The sequence below is a fragment of the Lutra lutra genome, chromosome 6 (genome assembly GCF_902655055.1).
Source record: "Lutra lutra chromosome 6, mLutLut1.2, whole genome shotgun sequence".
Taxonomy (NCBI): domain Eukaryota; kingdom Metazoa; phylum Chordata; class Mammalia; order Carnivora; family Mustelidae; genus Lutra; species Lutra lutra.
Window position 1 is genome coordinate 95,078,916 of NC_062283.1, and position 23,699 is coordinate 95,102,614.

At 38.7% G+C, this 23,699-nt stretch overlaps 1 protein-coding gene across 5 annotated transcripts in view; it reads left to right on the forward strand.

The window, feature by feature from the left end:
- Positions 1-23,699, forward strand: part of UTRN (utrophin) — a 513,165-nt gene that overhangs the window by 237,461 nt on the left and 252,005 nt on the right. For all 5 annotated transcript variants that reach the window (XM_047733710.1, XM_047733711.1, XM_047733712.1 and 2 more), the window contains 6 exons: positions 12-187; positions 3,988-4,123; positions 5,407-5,556; positions 8,887-8,962; positions 18,212-18,426; positions 20,731-20,848. In XM_047733710.1, coding sequence (XP_047589666.1) covers positions 12-187; positions 3,988-4,123; positions 5,407-5,556; positions 8,887-8,962; positions 18,212-18,426; positions 20,731-20,848 — 871 coding nt within the window. The remainder of the gene's footprint in view (positions 1-11; positions 188-3,987; positions 4,124-5,406; positions 5,557-8,886; positions 8,963-18,211; positions 18,427-20,730; positions 20,849-23,699) is intronic.

Consider the following 23,699-nt stretch of genomic DNA (forward strand, 5'->3'; position numbering starts at 1 on the left):
CTCTGTTACAGGAACTCGAAGAGGGCATCAGCAGCCACCAGCCCAGTTTTGCAGCCCTAAACAGAACCGGGGATGAGATTTTACAGAAACTCTCCCCCACGGATGGAAGCTTCTTGGGAGACAAGCTGGCAGGTTTAAACCAGCGCTGGAGTGCGATCTTTGCAGAAGTGAAGGACCGGCGGCCAAGGTGATTTAGCTGTGTAACTTGAGGGCACGAGGGTAAAGAGCTTCTGGCAGAGGCTTTTAAGATGCAATCAGATGAGTTCAGAACTCTTCCATTGTCTGGTATCACGATAGGAGTTGTACTGACAGTTAAGACCACCAGTGTGATGTTCTGTTTTTTAAAATGTTGTCTCTTACTATATTTTTAGGCTACCTGTAAAGTGTCACTTTTCTATTCAGATGTCCTACAGTGTGAAAGATAGCTTTATTCCTCTCATTTCTGATGTTTTATTATGATATGGTGACTCTGGGGGGGCACTTGAAGTCAATGGGGAGCAGTCTGGACTTGGGAGTCTGAAGATCTAGGTTCAGGGTCAGACTTTTCACTCATTCATTTCCTAACTGGGTCTTGGGGTGTTTTTCTGAAATCCCTCTTACGTGGTAGTTCTTTTTTTTTAAAGATTTTATTTATTTGGGGCGCCTGGGTAGCTCAGTGGGTTAAGATTTTATTTATTTATTTGACAGAGAGAGATCACAAGTAGGCAGAGAGGCAGGCAGAGAGGTGGGGGGGAAGCAGGCTCCCCGCCTAGCAGAGAACCCGATGTGGGGCTTGACCCCAGGACCCTGTGATCATGACCTGAGCTGAAGTCAGAGGCTCAACCCTCTGAGCCACCCAGGCGCCCCATGAATAATCTTCTTTTGAGGTTAATGGCAGTTTTGGGTTGAAAAGGCTCTAGTCCCCCGCCCCCGCTAATTTTAACTCTGTAGATGCTGTATGGATTTAGGGATAAGCTACTGTTTTGTTAAAGACCAAATTAATATTTTATCAAGTCCAGTTTTTACAATTTAAATGTTCTACATAAATGGAACTATGAATATTTGGCCTATGGCAGCTTTTTATAAAATCACATCATCTGTTGTTCTTTGTGCTTTGGTAAGAGGCAAATAATGGTTTGTGCGTTTGGGTTGAGAGGTTGCTGTGTGGCAGAGACCGCGTTTGGCACCTGGCACACATTGTTTCATTTTATCCTCTCAGCTGCTCCGGGTGGCTTACACCCATTGTATAGCTTTTGAAACTGAGGCTCAGAGCGGAGATCTTAAGTAGCTTGTCCAAGTCTCACAGAAAGTTAGTGATGGCACAAACTTAGGCTCTCAAATACTGTGCTTGAACAGATTCAGCAAGACCACAGAGCTCTCTAGCCAAGTTTCCTCCTCTGTAAATAAGAATGGTGATACCCTCTCAGAGGTGTTATGAGGACTAAATGAGACAATGTTGGTAAAAAGGGTATTCCCAGACTATTCATAGTAAACACTCAAAATATCTAGTTCTTACAATAGCGGGTTAAACTAAAACTTATTCTCTAAGCATGTTATTGCTGAATTTTGCCAATTGATTTTATCAATATTAATTGAGCTTTGTGTTTAGCCTTGGAGGGTTTAAATGTGACTTAGGAACTCGGAGACAGATGAAGAAAATGTTTAAAGGGACAAAGGATATGGTGTGATTAAAGAGAACATCATTAGGAAGATACAGTGTCGTCACAGAGGCAGGGGTGATGGGATGTGGAACTTAAGCATCCCACGGGAGGAATCCTAAAACTGAGTTTTGAAGCACTTGTAAAATTTCCCATAAAGTCATCCTAGGGAGGGCCTTCTGGGGAAAAGAGGAGAACAGGCAAAGGTGGGAGGTATGAAGTAGCATGGCCATGTGAGAGATCTGCAAAGTTACATGGCACGAGGGCGGTTCAGGGGACCAGGGATGGGATTGGAAGCTGAGGTCCCATCGGGTTTTATGTGCCATGCTAATGAGTTTGCATGGAGAGTCCTTCTAGCTTGAGAATCATCTAGCTCCCAGGTCTTCTTAAGGAAAAAGATGTACCTGCTGGCATGGTTTTAACAATAATAGCAAAAATTCTTCTAAAGATTTTCAAATGGATCTCTGTGGAATGTGGTAGTTATTGCTCCCGGGACTAACAAGGTGAAGCTAATACATATTTTACTCATCTTGGGGATGAGATAAGAATAATGAATTGCTTCTCCAACATCTTATATTTTAACTAAAGCAATATTTATTTTCATAAATTTATGTTTAACTTCATTTCAGGTAGTAACTTATCTTAAATTGGGGCCACCTTGCAATTTTAAGAGCGTGTATGTGTACTGTTATCAGAGTCATTGAGGAATAGCACACAGTTTAATTTGTTTTTATATTGAGTGCCTGTAGTTAAATTTTTGCACAGTTCATCAACTCATGCTGTTATTCCTTAATGAGAAATTGTTATCTCCTGTTTGAACATAAATTTATAACTTGTTTTCACTCTTAGTGATAACATTTAAAATGTGGATTATATTTAGCTAGTTTACAGATGAAGATTTTGTGTGACTCAAATATGTCTTCTTGAAAACACTTTGATGTTAGTTTCCTTCATAGATATATTTTCAAAATATTGTTAGTCATGATTATGCAACACTGGAAATACAAATTACAACTTTTTTTTAAATACAAGGTTTATAGTACTATTACTATTGGGGTGCTTACAAAGTTGTTACTTAAGTTTATGAGTCTTCGATATAGAGGGTAAATTACCTGTTTTGGTATTGTCAGTCTTTAACAGTACCGTTGCTTGCTTGCTTGCTGGATTTTAATCTTGAAGCAGTGTTCTCTCTTGATGGATGCTTAAAAATGTGAACTTGTGATTTTGTAGTGATTTTCATTCATTTTTAACATTAGAATACTCTCTAAGTATTACTCTCTGTTAAATACACAAATATTTCTTTAGGATTTGATTATATTTATATATTGCATCATATGTTAGAGTTTCTTGTGATTAAAAAGTCATAGCCATAAAAATATAATTTTTTTTTCAGGATGGCACGATGCAATTCATTAAAAAATTGCATTCAGTTTTTAAACTAGCAGCTAATGGCCACAAGTATAAAAATAACGATACCACCACCAAACTGTAAATAGCTTTCAAACCCTCTCTGAAAAATACATAATCTTGTTCATCATATGAGTTCCAGTCATATTCTCATCTTCTGACAGATGGTTTATATACTTATAAATGTTATTCTTATAACATTTAAAAGATCTAATTAAGGCAGTTCCTTTTTTATATTCATATGACTATTTGTTTCCTTATATCCTTTAAAATTTTTGCTTTGTTTTTTCTAGATCTTTTTTTATAACTTGGTGCTATATTCAAATATATTTATTTTAACGAGCTAACCAAATTTTCATTTTTTCTTAGTCTTTCCTAATACTTGTAAAAATTTTCCATTCTCAGTATCTTGCCCTGTTCTTATTCTTTCTTTCCTATGAATAAAGTAGAGTAATAGTTGCCACCTAATGTGAATAATATGTCATATAATGATGACTTTTTATCTCCATCCACTACTCAAAGAGAATTATGTGTTTTTCCTTATTTTTTGAGATAAGGACATTTTTCTTTCTTTTTTTTTTTTTAACTTCCATTATGTTGTACAATGGTCTCTAGCTTTAAAAAAAATCTTTTATTTTAAATTTCGGTAGAATTTTTCATCATGAGAAAAGATAATGTATATAGTTTCAATGTTTTTGAATTTAATGAAGGTAGAATTTTTATTCTCATATTATCAAAAAAATCTTTGGTATTGCAGAAAGTATATGTTAGTATTAACACTCATTTAAAAATATATATTAAAATAATTAGGATTTTTTTACTGTGTGGTGTATTTAGTTGTGATATTCAAAGCAAATATATAACTGGATATATATATATATATATATATAGCTGCCTAACTGGATAATTTTTGTCAATGTTTTTCAATAATATATTCTTTTAGGCTAAAAGGAGAAAGTAAGCAGGTGATGGAATATAGGAAAAGACTAGATGACATTATCTGTTGGTTAACAAAGGCCGAGAATGTTTTGCAAAAGAGATCAACCACTGAGCTGGAAGAAAACCTGCAAGAATTAACAGTAAGTGGTTTATTTGTTTCTGTATTTGTCAGTGCTTTTTGGTGCATGAACATTTACACTAAAAATAAGATATTGCATGACTGAAGAACAGGGTAAGAAATTTTGTGGTAAATGTGGTAAACTTTCAAGAGGAATTTTTTTTTTTTTCAAGATCAGCTATATATTTCATTCTTGCAGAGGTAAGGTTTCACTCACAGAAAAGTGGTAAATTATGTAGTTTCAAGTATTAGACCGAAGATTCTTAGAATATTTTAAATAGACTTTGTCATTTTAGAATATAGTAGTACTGTGAAGTATAATTCTTTGCTTTTAGATTTAGAAGATAATTACTGATTACTAGGTTTAAAATAGAGTTTTACAAGAAAACTCTAAATGACTCAAGAGTAACTCACCTCACCTTACTTCAGGCTTAGCATCATGCTTTTACTAATCAAATTTCCTTTGTTGATCCACAACCAACAAGAATTGTCTATATTTGTGTAGGTATACAATATATAAAAATACATAATGATGAGTATATGTACATGTATCCAAATATCCATATATTTTTTATATCTATAAATTTTGTATTTTTTGTGTTAAGAATTAAAACACTGGTTGCAGAACAGTAAGATTAATGTCCTCATATTTTTACTAAAAAGAAGATTGAGGCAATATATAATAATGTATAATATGTAATGTATAATAATGTATAAAAATGTATAATAATGATGAAAATATGTGGCAAACAATTACTAAGTTTTGTTTTCAAAATGTGACAAATACTTAGCAAACTTCTTCCTGTTTTATCTAAAAATTTCCATAGTTTTCTTGGAACATCCCATTTTGTAAACAATTTGGGGACAGTCACAAAGAGTGGGACAGTATATTAGGGTAGGCAGAGATAAGGTAGAGATGGGTGCCTAAAGTGTTCCTGTTTTTTTGTTTTTTTTTTTTGGGTTTTTTTGCCTTTGATTAGAATGGATATTATTTTCATTATCTAAGAACAGTGTGTTAAAGTGTCAGTGTAAATATGATATAATATGAACCTGTTAAGAGAATGGGGTCAGGGGAGGGACCAGAGGGCAAATTCATACAAATGCACACTGAAAGTATATATTCATTATCAGTTACAGTTTGTTAACATAAGTTCAGGCTTCTTATAACTTTATTTTCCAAGTAAAGTTAAAGACATTAGAAGTCCACATTCATAAGAATATTTCCCAAAGAGATTTCTGATACAGTTCTTGAACTTTTTCCAGTATGACAACTTTCTAACTGCAACTCTATTCTGACTCTTTTAGGACTTGACCCAGGAGATGGATGTACAAGCAGAAAAACTCAAATGGTTGAATAGAACTGAATTGGAAATGCTTTCAGATAAAAGTCTGAGTTTACATGAAAGAGAAAAAATTTCAGAAAGCTTAAGAACTATAAATTCGACATGGAATAAGGTATGCATTAAGAATTACTGTGATGACTTTCCATGGTTATTGATTTTGTTTTCAAAGGAGTGAGATCATGTAACTTTTGGTTTCATTTATACCCAAATTTGGACACATTTTACTAATGCTGACTAATGTTTGTAATTATTATTTTTTTCATCTGTCATGGAGAGAAACCTATATCCTCAGAGAATACTTTTTATTTTATGTGGGATATTTTGATCTGGGGATTTATATGTTACATACTATATTAAATAATATATGTTAGAATAAGCCAATAAAATGCCATATAAAATTATAAAATTGTAAATTAAGAGCATTAAAATAATGCTCTGATGTTAGATATCACTTCTCACATATGTAGGTTTATTTTTATTGATTTTATTCATTTAATGATTTTTAATTATTTATTTATTTTTAATGATTTATTCATTTATTCATATGTCTAGCATGTTCCAGGTGGAATGTAATAGCATGTGCTACAAATATGACTAAAATAAGGTCCTCTCCCTTGTGCCATTACCTTTTTTTGCATTTCAAACGATTTAATGCAGATAAAGTCATAGATTTCTATTTCTTTTGCCTTGGCAGATACCATATTAGAGTGTGCGGTCTGGCTGAGACATTGGATATGTCTCTATCTCCAGATAGATCCCTTCTCAGTCATTTTATTCTCTTCTCATCCCCTTGAAATGGTAGCCATCATTCTATATGTAATGAAGCAGATGCTTTATTGATCTAGACTCTCAAACTGAGAATTACTGTCTTGATGAGTCACTGTTACTAATGACTCACACATGTACATCTCTGGCCTTGACCTCTCTCCATACTCTAGACTTGCATGTACCATGGCCTGTTCAGCATGTCCCCTTGGCTGTGTAATAGGCATTTCAAACAACCCAAATCAACCTCCTGATTTCCACCTCCTCCCTGTGCTTTACTGTACTTCTACCTCAGTAGGAGGCTGGTAAATTGCTCATTATTGTTTGGCCAAAACCTTTGGAGTCAGTCTTAGGTGAATCATATTTCAATTAAAAAAAAAAACTCCAAGGGCACCTGGGTGGCTCAGTGGGTAAAAAGCCTCTGCCTTTGGCTCAGGTCATGATCTCAGGGTCCTGGGATCAAGCCCCACATCGGGCTCTCTGCTCAGCAGGGAGCCTGCTTCCTCCTCTCTCTCTTTCTCTCTCTGTCTCTCTCTGCCTGCCTTTCTGTCTACCTGTGATCTGTCAAATAAATAAATAAAAATCTTAAAAAAACAAACAAACACTCCAAAGCTTGGAATCATCATTGGCTTCTCATTCAAATACATTATCTATTTGCTGGATGATTTGATGGATGGTTGTATGGTTAGGTATATGATAAAGCAAATACAGCAAAATTCTAACAATTGCTGATGTTAGGTGGCACATTGGGTATTCCCTGTATATTTTTTTCAGCTTTTTCAACTTTGTAGAATTTCCTAAGTTTGACTGCTTTTCACTATCCGCATTGCCACTAACTTGTTTTTAAGCTACTCTCATCTCCTGTCTTGATTACTGCCATGGACTCCTTATGGGTGTCCCTGCTTCCCTTTGCCCTTTGTCCATGCCATCAAAGTATTTGTTAAAACATAATTCAGATCCAGTATCTCCTCTGAGCAAAGCCTGCTAATGGTTTCCCATCTCAGTAAGAGGAAAGGCTGAAGTCCTTAATGTGACTTTTTAGGCCCCTGATGTTTTGGCTTCCTGTTGTCTCCCTGACTTCATCTTCTCTTCTCTGTCCCTTACACCCCTATCCACACATGTTGGCCCTGTGTCAGATGTGCCAGACTCCTCTTGATTCAATCAGAGCACACATCTTTTTTTAACCTAAAGGATGTCAGTAGACATTGTGTAGAATAGGGCACCCTGGCTAATTTGGGAACACCATGTTAGACAAAGCTAAAACTCCCTTTATCATAGGATTTCACATAGATTGTAAGGTGAATTGTTAAGTGTCCAGTATCGGACAATGCTTATTGTGCAGAGAATTTGGATAAATGCACGTGCACTTTGGGAAATACTAATCTGGGGTATTTCATTCATTCATGCATTTATTCATTCAGTAGTTTTGGACTGGAGTCTTGCTTTATGCCAGGCACCATTTTGAGAACTAGGAATCCAGCAAAGAGTATGACACTGCTTCTAACCCGAAGAGTTTATCATGGGCGAGACAAGTAACCAAGCAATTATAACATAGGGGCATCCACAGGGACGTAAAGGTAGAGAACCTATCTGGCTTTGGCAGGTAATCTTGGAAGATTTTGTGGAGGACATCATATCCATGTGAATTTATAAAGAATGATTAAGTATGGGTCAGATGAAGAATGGGGCAAGGGGCATTGCAGAGAGAAGCAGCAGCCAGTGAAAGGGTCTAGAGGAGACTGAGAATGAGCATGGTACATTTGGGTCCTAGAAGTAGCTTGATGTGAGGTGGAAGGATAAGGAAGGAAGATGCTTGCAGAGACCAGATCCTAGTGGCCTTCCCGTGCATCACAAGGAATTTGAGCCCCATCTTGAGAATGGTTCACCACCTTGAGAGCAGTGGACAGCTGCTGATGGGTTTTAAGCAGAAGAAAGTTACATTTTGAAAGATCACTATAGCTGCATAATAGAATGGAGGCAGCGATCCTAAAGATGGATAGCTTTAGGACATCAGGATATCAAGGAACTCCTCTGAGCAAAGACTACTATCCAGATCAGGAAAACTGATCTGAAAAGATCAATGAGAGTCATTAGACAACCTTGTGAAGGGGGTGTCAGGGAAATGGATGATGAATTCAGATTTGGCCATGTCTGAATATCCCTGACAGAATGAGCTGGGCTAGAGATATATTTTTTGGAGTCTTCACACTCTTAAGACTCCATATGATAAATGAAACCATTAGAAACTAGGACCCAGGGAGAGAAGCCAGGGTCAAGGGTAAGAAGACCAAAAAACCTACCCTGTAGATTGTCAGTATTTGATGGATGGGCAGAGGAGAATGAGCTGATAAAGGATGCTTAGAAGATCAGTCAGAGAGGAAGGCATAAAGTCAGGATTGCAGAATATTCACAGTATCTCAGGGAGAGGGAGGAAGGGCATTTGGTGTTCCACAGGACTAGGACAGCTAAGGACTGGCTGGCACTCTTCACAGTAATGTCAGTGGAGGGGGTGGGCTCTGGGAAGACTGCAGTGAATATGAAGGTAGAGACAGAAGCTCAGGCGTTGAGGGGGAAGAAAAGCAGCAGAACTATCACTTAGAATAACACTTCCTCTTTCAAAAATACAGTCATCTTTATTTATATAGTATTCTTCTCTTTGTTTGGCCTGATGCTGTAGATATGCAGAGAAGTGCCTAGCACACTGAAGGAACGCATCCAGGAACCTTGTTCTGTGTCTCAGACAAGAATTGCTGGTAAGATACAGTTTACTTCTTCACAAAAAATGTTTATAGCAAAATTTTTGATGATAAGCATAACGTGTCAGAAAAACTTATTTAAAAACAGGATGCAATTGTGATTTATTATTCTGCTTTTCAATTATTTGAAATGAATTTTTTTTTTTAAAAACACAGACATATTTCACCCCCCAGTGTGTGCAAGGCATTCCTTCTCATGGTAGCTAAGACTTCTCTCTTTCCTGGGCCTAGAGTGGGATCTGGGCCTCCTCCGAAGAGGCTGCTGAAGGCTAGGGGTTCCGCAAGGTCGGGGAGTGAAGGGATAGTCTTCTGGTGATGTGCTGTTTATCAGGGCATCAGCTATAACCTGCTAACATGTTCTGGGGTTGTGTTAATTAGACACTGATCATGACTGAAAAGAAAACATTTGGATGGATATCCTTGGAACCAGGTGGGAGATGGGGATTTAGAAGAGTTCTTCTCCCTAGGGAAGGTCTTTATGGACAAATGCTGGAAGAAAGAAGAGTTTTCTTTTTTTTTTCATTTTTTAAAAGATTTAATTTAGGGGCGCCTGGGTGGCTCAGTGGGTTAAGCCTCTGCCTTCGGCTCGGGTCATGATCTCAGGGTCATGGGATCAAGCCCTGCATTGGGCCCTCTGCTCAGCGGGGAGCTTGCTTCCCCCTCTCTCTCTGCCTTCCTCTCTGTCTACTTGTGATCATCTCTTGCTGTCAAATAAATAAATAAAATCTTTAAAATTTTTTTTAATTTAATTTTTTTTTCAGCGTTCCAAGATTCATCACACCAGTGCTCCATGCAATACGTGCCCTCCTTAATACCTACCACCAGGCTTACCCAACCCCCACTCCCCAAAACCCTCAGTTTCTCAGAGTCCACAGTCTCTCATGCTTCATCTCCCCCTCCAATTTCCCCCCACTAACTTCTTCTCTACATCTCCCAATGTCCTCTTTGTTATTCCTTGTGCTCCACAAGTAAATGAACCCATATGATAATTTACTCTCTCTGCTTGACTTATTTCATTCAGCATAATCTCCTCCAGTCCCGTCCATGTTGATACAAAAGTTGGATATTCGTCCTTTCTGATGGAGGCATAATATTCATTGTAAATATGGACCATAACGTCAGGGCCTGTTTATCCAGAGCAATGCCATCCGGTTAAATAACGACTTTGATGTTTATACAGTAAAACTTAAACTGTCTCTGCCCCCCCTTCCCCCAGGGGACGTACTTAAATCCCGGAAACTAGTCCCAGGTAACAAAGCCCAAATACAAGGGTGGGTCAGGCCAGGTGGAGGTATTCAATCAGTGTGGGCGCATACTGTCTCCTAGCTACCAAGGAGTATGGGCCCTGCCCTTTGGGTGCCTTTTGGGCGCCCATTCTGACCAAGGTGATAGGCTAGTTCAAATATCTACTATAGGGTAAATTGTAATTCAGTTGGTCACTTATGTGTGACCTAGCAGGACTGTGCAGCTTTCTCTGTGTGTTACAGTCTCATTGGCCACCTGTGTGTGGCCAGGCCCAACCACATGGCCTTTGCCCTTAAAAGCTAGTATGTAAGGCAGAGGGTCGTCGCCTCTTTGCAAGAGACATCCCTGGCCGGTCGGTTTGATTCTTGATGATTGGCAGGAAATAAAGCTTTGCTTGACCTTCGCTTTGTAGCAGTCTCACTCCTTTGACCACGGACCCAACAATATCTTCTCTATCCATTCGTCTGTTGAAGGGCATCTTGGCTCTTTCCACAGTTTGGTGACTGTGGCCATTGCTGCTATGAACATTAGGGTACAGATGGGCCTTCTTTTCACTACATCTGTATCTTTGGGATAAATAGCCAGTAGTGCAATTGCAGGGTCATAGGGAAGCTCTATTTTTAATTTCTTAAGAAATCTCCACACTGTTTTCCAAAGTGGCTGTACCAACTTGCATTCCCACCAACAGTGTAAGAGGGTTCCCCATTCTCCACATCCTCTCCAACACTTGCTTACTGTGTTGTTAATTTTGGCCATTCTAACTGGAGTAAGGTGGTATCTCAATGTGGTTTTGAGTTCATTCTCCCTGATGGCTAATGATGATGAACATTTTTTCATGTGTCTGTTATCCATTTGTATGTCTTCTTTGGAGAAGTGTTTGTTCATGTCTTCTGCCCATTTTTTTGACATGCTTTTCTGTTCTGTGTGTGTTGAGTTTGAGGAGTTCCTTATAGATCTTGGATATCAGTCCTTTGTCTATAGTGCCATTTGCGAATATCTTCTCCCATTCCGTGGGTTGCCTCTTGGTTTTGTTGACTGTTTCCTTTGCAGAAGAGTTTTCTCGCTCTTTCATTTCCTTCTCTGGTCTGGAGTAGAGGGCAGGCTACCGCTCGGTAGCCACTGTGGTCACTGCTCATCACTGCCTTGCAGGATCTCAAAACCTCCTTGCCTTGTTCTCCCTCTGTTGAGCCACCAGGTGAGCCCCCATGTATGATGAACCCAAACTCTCCACTTCCTCTGTGCGAGCTCTGGTGCTGCTGCTGATTTTCCCTGTCCTCCTCTTCCTCTCCTTGCCCCCTTCTTTTTCTCCTCCCTCTCTTCTCTCTTCCTTCCCTTTCTTCTTATTCCTCACCTATGCCTCACTCTTTCCCTTCCTCCACCCTCTGTTCTCCCTTCCCCTCCTCCTCCACCTTTTTCTTGTCCTGTCCTCCCCAAACCCATTTCTTCTGAGGATTCTGAAAAAGTGATGAGTGACAATATTTTTTTAAAAACTCTTTTTGTGATCACAAACTTGGTGAGAGCCAAGTTTGTCATCTATTTTACTTGTATTTCCCAGTACCTTGCCTGAAAAATACCTGGGGCTTGATTGGTCTATTGATTATATTCAAAGCACTTGAATTAACATTTGGGTACTACTGCTTTGCAAACAAAGCTCAACTCTATGCCTATAGATGCATTTTACTAAAGAGCAATAGGTTATCTTATCTTTTGAAACATCATTATGACAAAGGAACAGAGAAAATTTTAATACACATTTAGAAGTATAGTGTCACTATGGCCTTTTAGTAGGTGGGTAGTTCATTTTTAATAAGATACTTGTCCCTGGAACGCTAGGAGACCTGAAACTTACTTCAGTGTGTCCCTCTCCTCCTCCACAGTGTTCTAATTCCATTTCCTCTTCTTTTTATTAAGTTAAAAAAAAGAACCATTTTAAAGTGAACATTCCAGTGGCATTTAGTACATTCACAGTTTTGTACAGGTACTGTGTCTGTCTAGGTCCGCACAATTTCCTTCACTCCACAGTGAAACCTCTTCCTCATTTAGCAGTGTTTCCCCATTCTGCTCTACCCCCATGCGTGGCAACCCCTAGTCTGTGCTCTGTCTCCATGGGTCCGTTCTTCTGGGTATTTCTCAGACAGCGTTTCTTTCACTTGGCATACTGTTTTTTTGAGGTTTTTCGAAGCCAGCTTCTTGTTGACTCTCCTCAATGGGTGCTCATCCTTGATAGGCAATCCTACTATACTTTTCTCTGAGTGCCCCTTGCTACCCATCTCTCCATTAATGACTTCTCATTTTGAAAAGACAAAACACTTTCTGTCCAGCAAGATCTTCTTTTTCCCATCAGTGAATCCCTATAAGTGGGTTTCCCTACTACATCTGTCCTCACACACTGTGCATGCTTCCTTCCTAACCCATGGACGATTTGTCTTTCTTTCTTTCTTTGATCATTTCCTCCATTGTGCTTTGGATCACATCTTCTCATGGCTTTTTACCTTCCCTCCCTCTCTCCTCTCTACTGGGCCCTTCTCCGCGGCATACATTTTGGTGGTTGCAGCTCTGGTCTGTGCATGGTCCCTGATGTGTCGTTCTCCAGGGCACAGATTCACAGCGGTTCTCCGAACTCGCTCTTCTAGTGTGCTCACCAGTCCCGTGGCTTTAGCCACTTTTTAACTTTAGAGGGTTTTCAGCCAGTTCTCAGGCCAGTACACTTGAAGTCACCCTTGACTCTTCCCTGGATTTCACATCGAATCTGTCAGCAAGTTATCAGTCCCATGTCTCATCCCAGCTGCTTCCATGGTCTTGAACGCCCTCATCTTTTGTCTCTGTTACGGGAATAGTCTCCCTTCTCACTGTCCCGATTCTGTTCTTGCCTTTCCACTCTTCTGTAATCTATTCTGATAGCAGCTAAGTCACGCTTTCGAAACATATGTTTTATTGTGTCCCTCCTGGCTCACCACAATCTTGTTCTCTCTTTCGTCATCCATACTGAGTGCTGAAGTCTTACTGTGGTCCAGAAGACTGGGTATGATCTGCCCTCTGTCTGTCCCTCTAATCTCATTTCTTATCACTTTTCCCTTTGTTTATTTTACTTCAAACACACTGGTTTTCTTGCTGTTTCTAACATGCCGAGAATGTTTCCATTTATGGCCTCCGTGCTTGCTGTTGCTTCTTTCCTTCTTCTTCAGATGTCCTTCCTTCAGCGATCTGCTTGTTTCACATGCTCTCTTCATTCAGTTCTCTTCTCAAATGTTCCCCCAGCTAGGCCCTTCCTGATCCCGTCCACCAGATCTCAAATACATCCTGTATCTCTCCATCTTCTTGTATTGGGTTTACCTCATATCTTGTGTCCCTCCACCCCACCAGAATTCAGGCTCCGTGAGGGTGGGCTCTTTGTCTTGCCCACTCCCATCCCTGCAACATCTAGAACAGCACCTTGCACACAGTAGATCCCTACTCGGTATTTGATGACTTGAAACAATGAATGAATATTTAGGTTATTTTGAGTTTTTTGAAACTATAAAGAAAGTGACAAGTGAGCATGGGGAAGAGTGATATGTGAGTTATTCTTAAGGTATACAGTAGTAGAATTACTGGGTCAGGGAATATGGAGAACTTCTCCTTGACTAGGTCCTGTCTAGACAGAATGTTGCAGTTCCCTTTCCACCAGCTGTGTGAAGGCTGTCATTGTTGTACATGTTATCAGCACTTCAACATTGTGTTCTCAGGACCCCTTACACTTTTAAAAAAAATGGTTGAGGATCCTCAAAGAGCTTTCATGTGTGAGTTATGTTTATAAATATTTACCTAATTAAAAAATAAAACAAAAATTTGAAGAATTATTTATTAATTTGTTAAAAATAGTGATAATGAATCTATTCATTATGTCAGTAAAACTAATACATTCTTATTAATGTAATGTTAGAAATTAGTTTTTCTAAGACAAAACCAAATTTAATTAGAAACATGACATTGCTTTCCATTTTTGAACATTTTTTAGTTTTTACCAAATTAGAAGACATCTGGTTTCTTATATCCACTTCTGCATTTGGCGTGTTATGATATCACATGTCATGTAGCCTTGAGTTAAAAAACCATTCAAAACCACAATGAGATACCACCTCATTCCGGTCAGAATGGTTAAAATTAACAAGTCACGAAGTGACAGATGCTGGTGAGGATGCAGAGGAAGGGGAACCTTCCTACACTGTTGGTGGGAATGCAAGCTGGTGCAGCCATTCTGGAAAACAGCATGGAGGTTCCTCAAAAAGTTGAAAATAGAGCTACCCTATGACCCAGCAATTGCACTACGAGTATTAACCCCAAAGATACAGATGTAGTGATCCGAAGGGGTGTGTGCACCCCAATGTTTATAGCAGAATGTCCACAATATCCAAACTATGGAAAGAGCCTAGATGTCCATCAACAGATGAATGGATAAAGATGATGAGGTATATAAATACAATGGGATACTACTACTCAGTCATCAAAAAGAAAAAAAAAAAAGAAATCTTGCCATTTGCAACGATGGGAATAGAACTAGAGGTATTATGCTAAGTGAAATAACTCAATCAGAGAAAGAATTATTCATATGATCTCACTCATATATTGAATTTAAGAAACAAAACAGAGGATCATAGGGGAAGAGAGGGAAAAATAAGATGAAATCAGAGGGAGACAAACTGTAAGAGACTCTTAATCATAGGAAACACACTGAGGATTGCGGGAGGGGAAGGGAGTAGGGAGATAAGGGAACCCGGTGATGGACATTAAGGAGGGCATGTGATGTAATGAGCACTGGGTATCATGTAAGACTGATGAATCACTGAACTCGATCTCTGAAACTAACAATACACTGTATGTTAATTAATTGGATTTAAATTTAAAAGAGATTTAAAAACACTCTATACTTAGGAAAGAATGAGGACGAAAAGGCAAATCACTTATTACAACAATCATGATTTGGGCATCCACAGCCCTTGGAAGGGTTTCTGGGTACCCAGAGCTCCCCAGAGGTTACTTTGGGAACCTGTGACTATAGAGAGAGATGGGGCATTTCATTTCCATTTGCATTTCTCCAGAGGCCTGTGTGACTGAGCCTTTTTTAAATGTTTATTTCTTTCTTGCTTCTTCTTTCATGGATTGTCTGTTGGTATTTTTGGAGTTTAAAAAATTATTTTGGTTACAGATTCCTTGTTCAGAGTGTGCAATGCAAATCCCTCTCCCTTAGTCTATGGTTTCTAACATCTTTATTAATGGTGCTGTTTTCAGAATTCTTAAACATTAGTGATCTGTTATCAGCTTTCCATTTTTGTGTTTCTAGAGCATTTTTAGTACTCTGAAGTCAAAGATTCTTTTTTTATATTTTCAACTAACAGTTGTACAATTTTGGTTTTCATATTCAGGTCCTTAATCTACAAGAATTAATTTTCCCAGGGTACGTAATGTCAATCAAATTCTGCTCCATCATCTCCCCGCTCCAGCCATGGGTGTCCACTTTTGCCAGTATCATTTATTGGCCAGTAAATTCCTCCTCATTGATCTTTAATGCAGTCTGTGCCAGGGTCAGGTTTCTCTGCCACCTGTGCACTGTGGCTCTTCTCTTCCACTGGTCTGAATGTCTGGGTCCATAAAACACTGAGTTAATCCTTCATTATTAGCTAAGTCATACAACTGAATATCAGGTAGGGCTTAACCCTCCACCTGCTTTGACTGTTTGGGGTCCTTTTCTGTATTGATTTGAAAATCAGATTTTTGAATATATGGTTTTGTCAAGTTACACACAGAATTGCTGGAATTTTTGTTAGAATTGTGCTTAATTTGCAGAATGACTGTATATTTTAGAAAATCATTTAAGCCTTATTTAATATACTGTATGCTAAAGTAGATTCCAGATATATCTAATAATTAATTCAGCTCTCTCTTATATCAAAACTAAAGAAAAAAAACCCCTCCCTTTCTTAAAGCAAGGCAAGAATGGACAAACAGAAAAAATAGAAAAAATATTTATCAAATCTTTGGAGAAGACAAGAGTCTAATTTTAGAAATTCTGGGAAAACAGTCTCCCAAGACCAATTTATGAGTTTGATCACTGTAGGTTTGTTAATATCTATATGTTAAAAAGAAACAAAAATTAAATCCTGAAGTAGAAACATTGTTTTCACCAATATGGCAAAGGTTCATCTCTCCTTAATAAAGAGTTCATCCCAACTGATAAGGAAGCAGATAAAGAACACAGTTATAAATTTTACCATATTTGGTTAATAAACATAAAAAAATTTTGTGTTCATTGAAAATAAAAAAAAAAAACCAGTAAATGAAAACCATGGCAAAGTATGTGTTTATCCATTAAAAAGAATATTGTTGGTATGGATATAGGAATTTTTTCAGTTCCATACACTGCTGCTGGAAGTCCAGATTTCCAACTTTTAAGGAAAACAGTTTGTTAATAAGTATTAGATACATTAACCTTTTTCATTTTCTTTTTCTTTTCTTTTTTTTTTAAGATTTATTTATTTGACAGAGAGAGAGAGAGAGAGATCACAAGCAGGCAGAGAGGCAGGCAGAGAGGGCAGGGGAAGCAGGCTCCCTGCCGAGCAGAGAGCCTGATGTGGGGCTCGATCCCACGACTCTGGGATCATCACCTGAGCCGAAGGCAGAGGCTTAACCCACTGAGCCACCCAGGCGCCCCCCTTTTTCATTTTCTGATCCAAGAGTTCTCCTTTGGGAAATTTATGCTAAGGTGGTAGTTAAAAATGTGCAAAGTATGCCACATAAGAAGATAACCCTTGCATATTCCTTTTTAAAATAAGATTTCAGGGGTGCCTGGGTGGCTCAGTGGGTTAAACCACTGCCTTCGGCTCAGGTCATGATCTCAGGGTCCTGGGATCGAGTCCCGCATCGGGCTCTCTGCTCGGCGGGGAGCCTGCTTCCTCCTCTCTCTCTGCCTGCCTCTCTGCCTGCTTGTGATCTCTCTCTGTCAAATAAATAAATAAAATCTTTAAAAAAAAATAAAATAAGATTTCAGGAACAATTTAAGTATTCAGCTGTGGGATAAAGGTTAACTAAGGAATATATACATAGATTGTAACATAAGTATTCACAGTGATTTTATAGCTGGGGCCCAAAGGTGCAGGAGCCCCTGGTGCCCAGGGTCCAAACAGACTAAGTTCGGCCACTGGCTGCTGACAAAATCCAAAGGCAGAGAGACCAGTGGTTGTGAAAGAAGAAAGGGATTTATTTCAGCGAGGCCAACATCGGGAAGATAGTGGACTAGTATCTCAAAGACTGTCCCCGAAGTGCTGAAAAGTCTTTCCAGGTTTATATAAGGAAAATGTGGGACAAAGGTCGACATGTACCTGCAGGTGGGCAGTGAAGGTCAAGCCAGTCATCGTCCTGGAGTCACGTACACAGGGACTTGCTGACTCAGGGTGGTCCTTATTGCTTGAGGGGGTATTTCGCTTCCCATCCGGGGATGCTTTGCCCCCTGGGTCTTTTGCCTGAGTTCAGAGATACACTTGAAAGAACTTAATTAGAAAGTTTGAGGTCAAAATGGAGGTAGTGGAAGCCCTCTTTCAGTTTTATTAAGAATGACTTACACTCATACTATCCAGTTAATTGGAAAAGCATAGAAAATTAGAATAAATTGACTTCATAATTAAGGCAAGCATCTTGACAAAATAAAATTGCAGTCCTAGTTTTCCTGTGGTTGATTTGTTTATTTTCTCTTCTCTTGGTGTCAGTGTTAGTGACTTCTGAGTTTTTGAGGCCCCAGAATGTTGTGGGATGATTTTGTTGGCTTTATAGCTACCACAGACATACAGATAGGACAGGAAATGCCATTGTCATTTTAGTATGAAGACATGAAAAGTTCCTACAATTTTTTTTTACTTCAACTAAATTTTATGTAAATAAACACACATACACACACATATCACCACTAGGCCACCACAGTCAGAACATCCCATTGCTGTATTAACACTTCGACACGTTTTTAAATTTCAGCTCATCCTAGTGTCCAAAAGGTGGTGCTAGTATCATCTGCATCAGACATTCCTGTTCAGTCTCCTCGTACTTCAGAAATTTCAGTTCCTGCTGATCTGGATAAAACAATCACGGAGCTAGCTGACTGGCTGGTCCTGATCGACCAGATGTTGAAGTCCAACATTGTCACCGTCGGGGATATAGAAGAGATCAATAAGACAGTTTCCCGAATGAAAGTAAGTACATCGTGTTGAGGCTTGTCAGGGAAATGCCACAACACAGAAACAGACAAAATCTGTTTGGATCTCCTTTGTTTGTCCTCAACTCTGGGAGAATGGGCTTTAAAAAAACTCTATCTGTCAAACCGCCATGCTGTGTTTGCCTGGCTCCAAGGAGTAAATCCTATCTTGCCTTTCCAGTGTGTTGGTGAGATGACATTTACCAACATAAAGTGAGGGGCTCAGTGTATTTTAAAAATCTAAAACTGATACCATACAGTGAGGCACATTAATACAAAAGTAAATTCGTGTGAGATTTAATACTTCGTGTGATGTGGGATATTTTCCTGAAGCACCTTTTAAACTCTTTCATAATGAACTTATTTAATTGCTAATTTTAGAAGTGAGAATTTCCTGATTAGACTCTAGTCACTATACATACACCATCTAATATAAATTTTCAGTATTCATTGTGTTCCAGGCTCTAGGTTACGTGTTGCATAGGGATACTGAAAAGAACGTACCAGATAGAAATTGGAAATATACCATAAAATAATAACAGTAGCTATTGCTAACTTTTATTCAGTGCTTAATATGTGCTGAGTAGTTTTCTAAGTATTTTACATGTTATATGTCATTCATTTTTTTAATGGTCTTTTGAGGTAGGTATTAATTTTATCTCCAAATTGTAAATATGCCCAAGGTGAGGTAGAAGCACCAAATGTACCTAGGTAGACAAGTTGCTACAGCAAGGCAGAATCTGAGATAGGCTGTGGGATAGGTCCAGACCACCTGTTAGGGAGCCACAGTGAGAAAGGAGTTTAGTTCACAGTGGTGGAAGGCAGACCACGTGGGATGTTGACCTCTGGAGATGAATGACATTCCTGATAGAGGGAACAGAGTGAATAAAGGCATGCAGCAGGGGAGCGTGAAGGATGTTGGTTCAACATTTGTGCAATAAAGAGGTGTAGTGGGAAGTAAGGTCGCAAAGACAGGTTCAAGTTCACTTTGGGAAGGAGCTCATTGACCATGTTTTACACATAGGCCCCTTGGGGTTTTAGTCCATAGGCAGTTGGCAAACATCTTATCCCCCTTTTCTTTTCCTTTGTTAACGGTGGCTGCGAAGTGATTGATAACAGTGCTTGGCATTGATGGGCAGACTGGGATGCTTTTTAGTGCTTAGGATAAACTGGAGGCAAGAGATGCTTAAGGCAAGCAAAAGAGCCCTTTCTGAGTGGCTAACATGATGCTATTGCAATTAGAGGAAATAAGGAATAGAAGAAATGGGCTGTGGATGAGGGTTTAAGTGATTTAGTTTCAGATGTGTTGTGTTGAGAGGTTCTTGGGCCATTTAGGAGGAAATAATCAGCCTTCATTGAAATGTCTCTCTGGGATTCAGGATTAGAAGTTGTGAATAATCCATTTAGAAATAATATTTGACACTTTAAGGCTAATTGAAATCTGCAAAAGTAGTGAATTTAAAAGAGGAAGGGCTGGGAGAGAATCTCGGCATCATGTTTGTACTTACTGGAAATTGTGTTTTCTAATTGTTACAGTTGTTTATTAGTTCTATGCTTAAAACACACTATATTCCCAATTTTTATTTATTTTTTATTTTTAAAGATTTTATTTATTTCAGACGGGGAGAGGAACAGAGAGAGAAGCAGTCTGCCAGCTGAGCAGGGAGCCCACTGTGGGGCTCAATTCCAGGACTCTGGGATCATGACCTGATGAGAAGGCAGACATTTGACTGACTGAGCCATCCAGGCACCTCGATTCCTGATTTTTAAAATTTTTTACCCGCCTAATTGGTCCTGAGACAAACTCTCTAGAGCAGCATTTTTCTTGTCTGAGATTATTTAATTTGCAGTTACTCCAGTAGTGTCTTTGAATGCCTCACCCCCATCCCTGTAGGTGACATTAGTTTGTGTGTGTGTATCATGTAGGGCAGACACCCAGGGTGTCATCAGAAGTCACTGCTAAGGTTTTCAGACCATTTTCTCTTAGGGATTTTTTCTTCATCGAATCTCCTCAGACTTGATATAGCCAAGCTGTAGGGTTTCTATTATTTCTCTTTGTGAAAACAAAAAACAGAGTAAAGTGCCTTGCCAGGTGACCTAGATGATAAGTGGCAGAGCTGAGATTTGAACCCAGGACCTTTGACTTCAAACCTTGCTCTTTTCTGCTGTATTGCTGATGCCTCACTATCCTGCATAGGAGGAAAACAACAATTTTGATGTCAGCACACCAGTTTTGCTCTTTTAGTAGTACCCTTAGGGTAAGGCTTATTAACTTATCTTAGTAATCATTTTTTCTTAACAGATCACAAAGGCTGACTTAGAACAACGCCATCCTCAGCTTGATTATGTTTTTACATTGGCACAGAATTTGAAAAATAAGGCTTCCAGTTCAGATGTGAGAACAGCAATCACAGAAAAATGTACGTTAAAAAAAATCATATATCATCCTCTTTCTCTGAAAATGATAACACACTTTATGCACAGATTATTCAACCAGAAATTAATATTATTTGATATTTGATACTCTTAATAAGTACAGTTTTCCTTTGATTTTTATTTTTTTGTGAACCTTGTTACTGTTCCCATATGCGTTCCTTAAAGTGTTAACATTATTAAAGTTTGTTACTGATACATTGGATTCTTTTTTCTTTTAAGTTAGAATTTCTTTTATTTTTAATCTTTCAAAAAAATATTTATATTTTGGGGGAGACAGTGTATCCACGTGCATGAGTTGGGGGAGGGGCAAAGGGAGAAGAAGGGAGAGAATTCCAAGCAGAGCCCAGACACCAACACTGGGCTTGATCCCAGGACCCTGAGATCATGACCTGAGCCAAAACCAAGAGTGGTATGGTTAATCGACTGAGCCACCCAGGCACTCCAGGTCAGGATTTCTTTTAAAGGAATCAGAAAACAAAAGTTAGAGAAAACATTGGAATGCAAAACCATGCTTCCATTTTGATTAATTAATAAAACCAGATCTTGCTATGTCTTTTTAGCTTCTCTTTTTCAAATCCACTCCAAAAGAATTTATTGAACAACACATTCATACCTATGGGCCTGGTACTAATTTTGGATTAATTTAGTTTAAAGCAAAATAAAATAAGACAAAAAATAAATGTACAAAGCAACCATATCAAAGATCCATTTCTTTTGCTTTCTGACTTAAGAGTGTCTGTTAAATCTGTATGGCATATAAAACAAAGTCTAAAACCATAAAAGATTCAATCTCAAAAAACAGACTGAGGGCTGCTGGGGGGAGGGAGAACGGGCGAGGGTGGTGGGGATATGGACATTGGTGAGGGTATGTGCTATGGTGAGTGCTGTGAAATGTGTAAACCTGGCGATTCACAGACCTGTACCCCTGGGGATAAAAATACATTATATGTTTATTAAAAAATAAAGAAATAAATTTAATATTAAACAAAACAAACAAACAAACAAAAAACCAAAGTCTAAATTCTCAAAAATGTCATGGAGGGATGGTCGCAGCCTGCTTTCATCATCGCCTCTCCACATAGCCCTCCACCCATCTGTAGTTATTCAAATAGATAATATTTAAAATGTCCTGGCAGTTCCTAATTATTTGCATTCTTTTTTCCCCCCTGGCCTTTTCTCTCCCGGTGAAATCCTACTCAGCAGCTAAAATGTCACCCCCTTTGTAAAGTCCTTCTCACCCTCTACTAGTCCCTAGTGAACTATATTTTCTATCTTTAGTTCCTGCTGTGGCTTTCCCCCCATAATGTCATTGTAGTCTCACAATTAGTTTAATTTTCTCTTCCATAAATGGTGGATATTCACCTTTCTGGCCCTGGAGCCTCCTACAGTGTCCAATATAACTTAAGTACTTAATAAATATTTGTGGCAGACTGTAAACTGGAAGGTATTTTATTACCTTGTCTAATATTTCTGAAGGGAAGAAAGTCAACTCTTCCTCCTATAAGAAGTATGTTTCAATTTTAAAATAAATGTGGCCACAGCAATGTTATTGAAAGAGATAAGTTAGAGAACTTTTAGTGTCTTTCAATGTTGGTTTATTTTTACTACATAAGCCATTTTCCTTCTTTCTCCCTCTTGAAAAAAAAAGATTTATTCATTTATTTGAGAGAGAGAGGAGGGTGAGTACAAGCAGGGAGAAGGGCAGAGGGAGAGGGAATCTCCAGCAGATTCCCTGCTGGTGGCTGAGCATGGAGTCTGATGCAGGGCTTGATCCCGCAACCCCAAGATCGTGACCTGAGTGGAAACAATCCAAGAGTCAAATGCTCAATGTACTGTACCACCCAGGTGCCCCATCCCTTTTTTTTTTTTTTTTTAAAGATCCCACTTATCTACCTGACAGAGATCACAAGTAGGCAGAGAGGCAGGCAGAGAGAGAGAGGGGGAAGCAGGCTTCCCACTGAACAGAGAGCCTGATGTGGGACTCAATCCCAGGACTCCAGGATTGTGACCTGAGCTGAAGGCAGAGGTCTTAACCCACCGAGCCACCCAGGCACCCCTGTATTTTTTTTTAATTGATGGGTTGCTTGTGCTGGACGCAATTCTGGAGTGATTCCCTTTCCCATCACAGGGCAGAAAGGGCTTCTCTGCTTTAGCGACACCAAACCATTTACAAAGTCCTCTCCATTTTGCTTTCTCTACTATCTTATTATTATTATTTTTAACCACCTCCTATTTGTCCAAAGTTTCTCTTAAGGTTTTTGACAAGACTTTTCTTTCTTCTTCTGAATATGTTCCCTTTCCAATTTAACTCCCGCTTTGTTTTCTCTCCTTTTTTATTTGCATAGAGGCTGCATAATCTTTGTCATTATTCATCATATGAAAAAAATACTCTCAGCAGAAGTGTACTGCCTACAATAACCTGCTTTTAGCACTTATTCACAAAGAATAGAACAACTTGCTTATTTTTAATGATAAACCTATGATACATGCTCTCACTTGATGGCTTTCATTTTATTCAACATTAAAGGATTCTATTAGTAATAGCATTGGTCATTAGTACTTTATGTAACTTTTTAACTGACAAGTACAACATTATGATAAATTCGTTCTCTCTTTAAGTGGAATACTTAAGCAATCTATTTAAATTGTTAAACAATACAGCTTAAAACAGATGATCTCATTGAATGATTTTTAAAAATTATCACATGTAAGTATGATTTTCAGTGTTCTGAACAATCTTAAATCGATCACTCTATGGTTTGCGGTAACCCTTTGATATCCCAAGAATTTTACCAATAGGTCCCAATACGACTTAGCTGCAATGTTATTTTATCG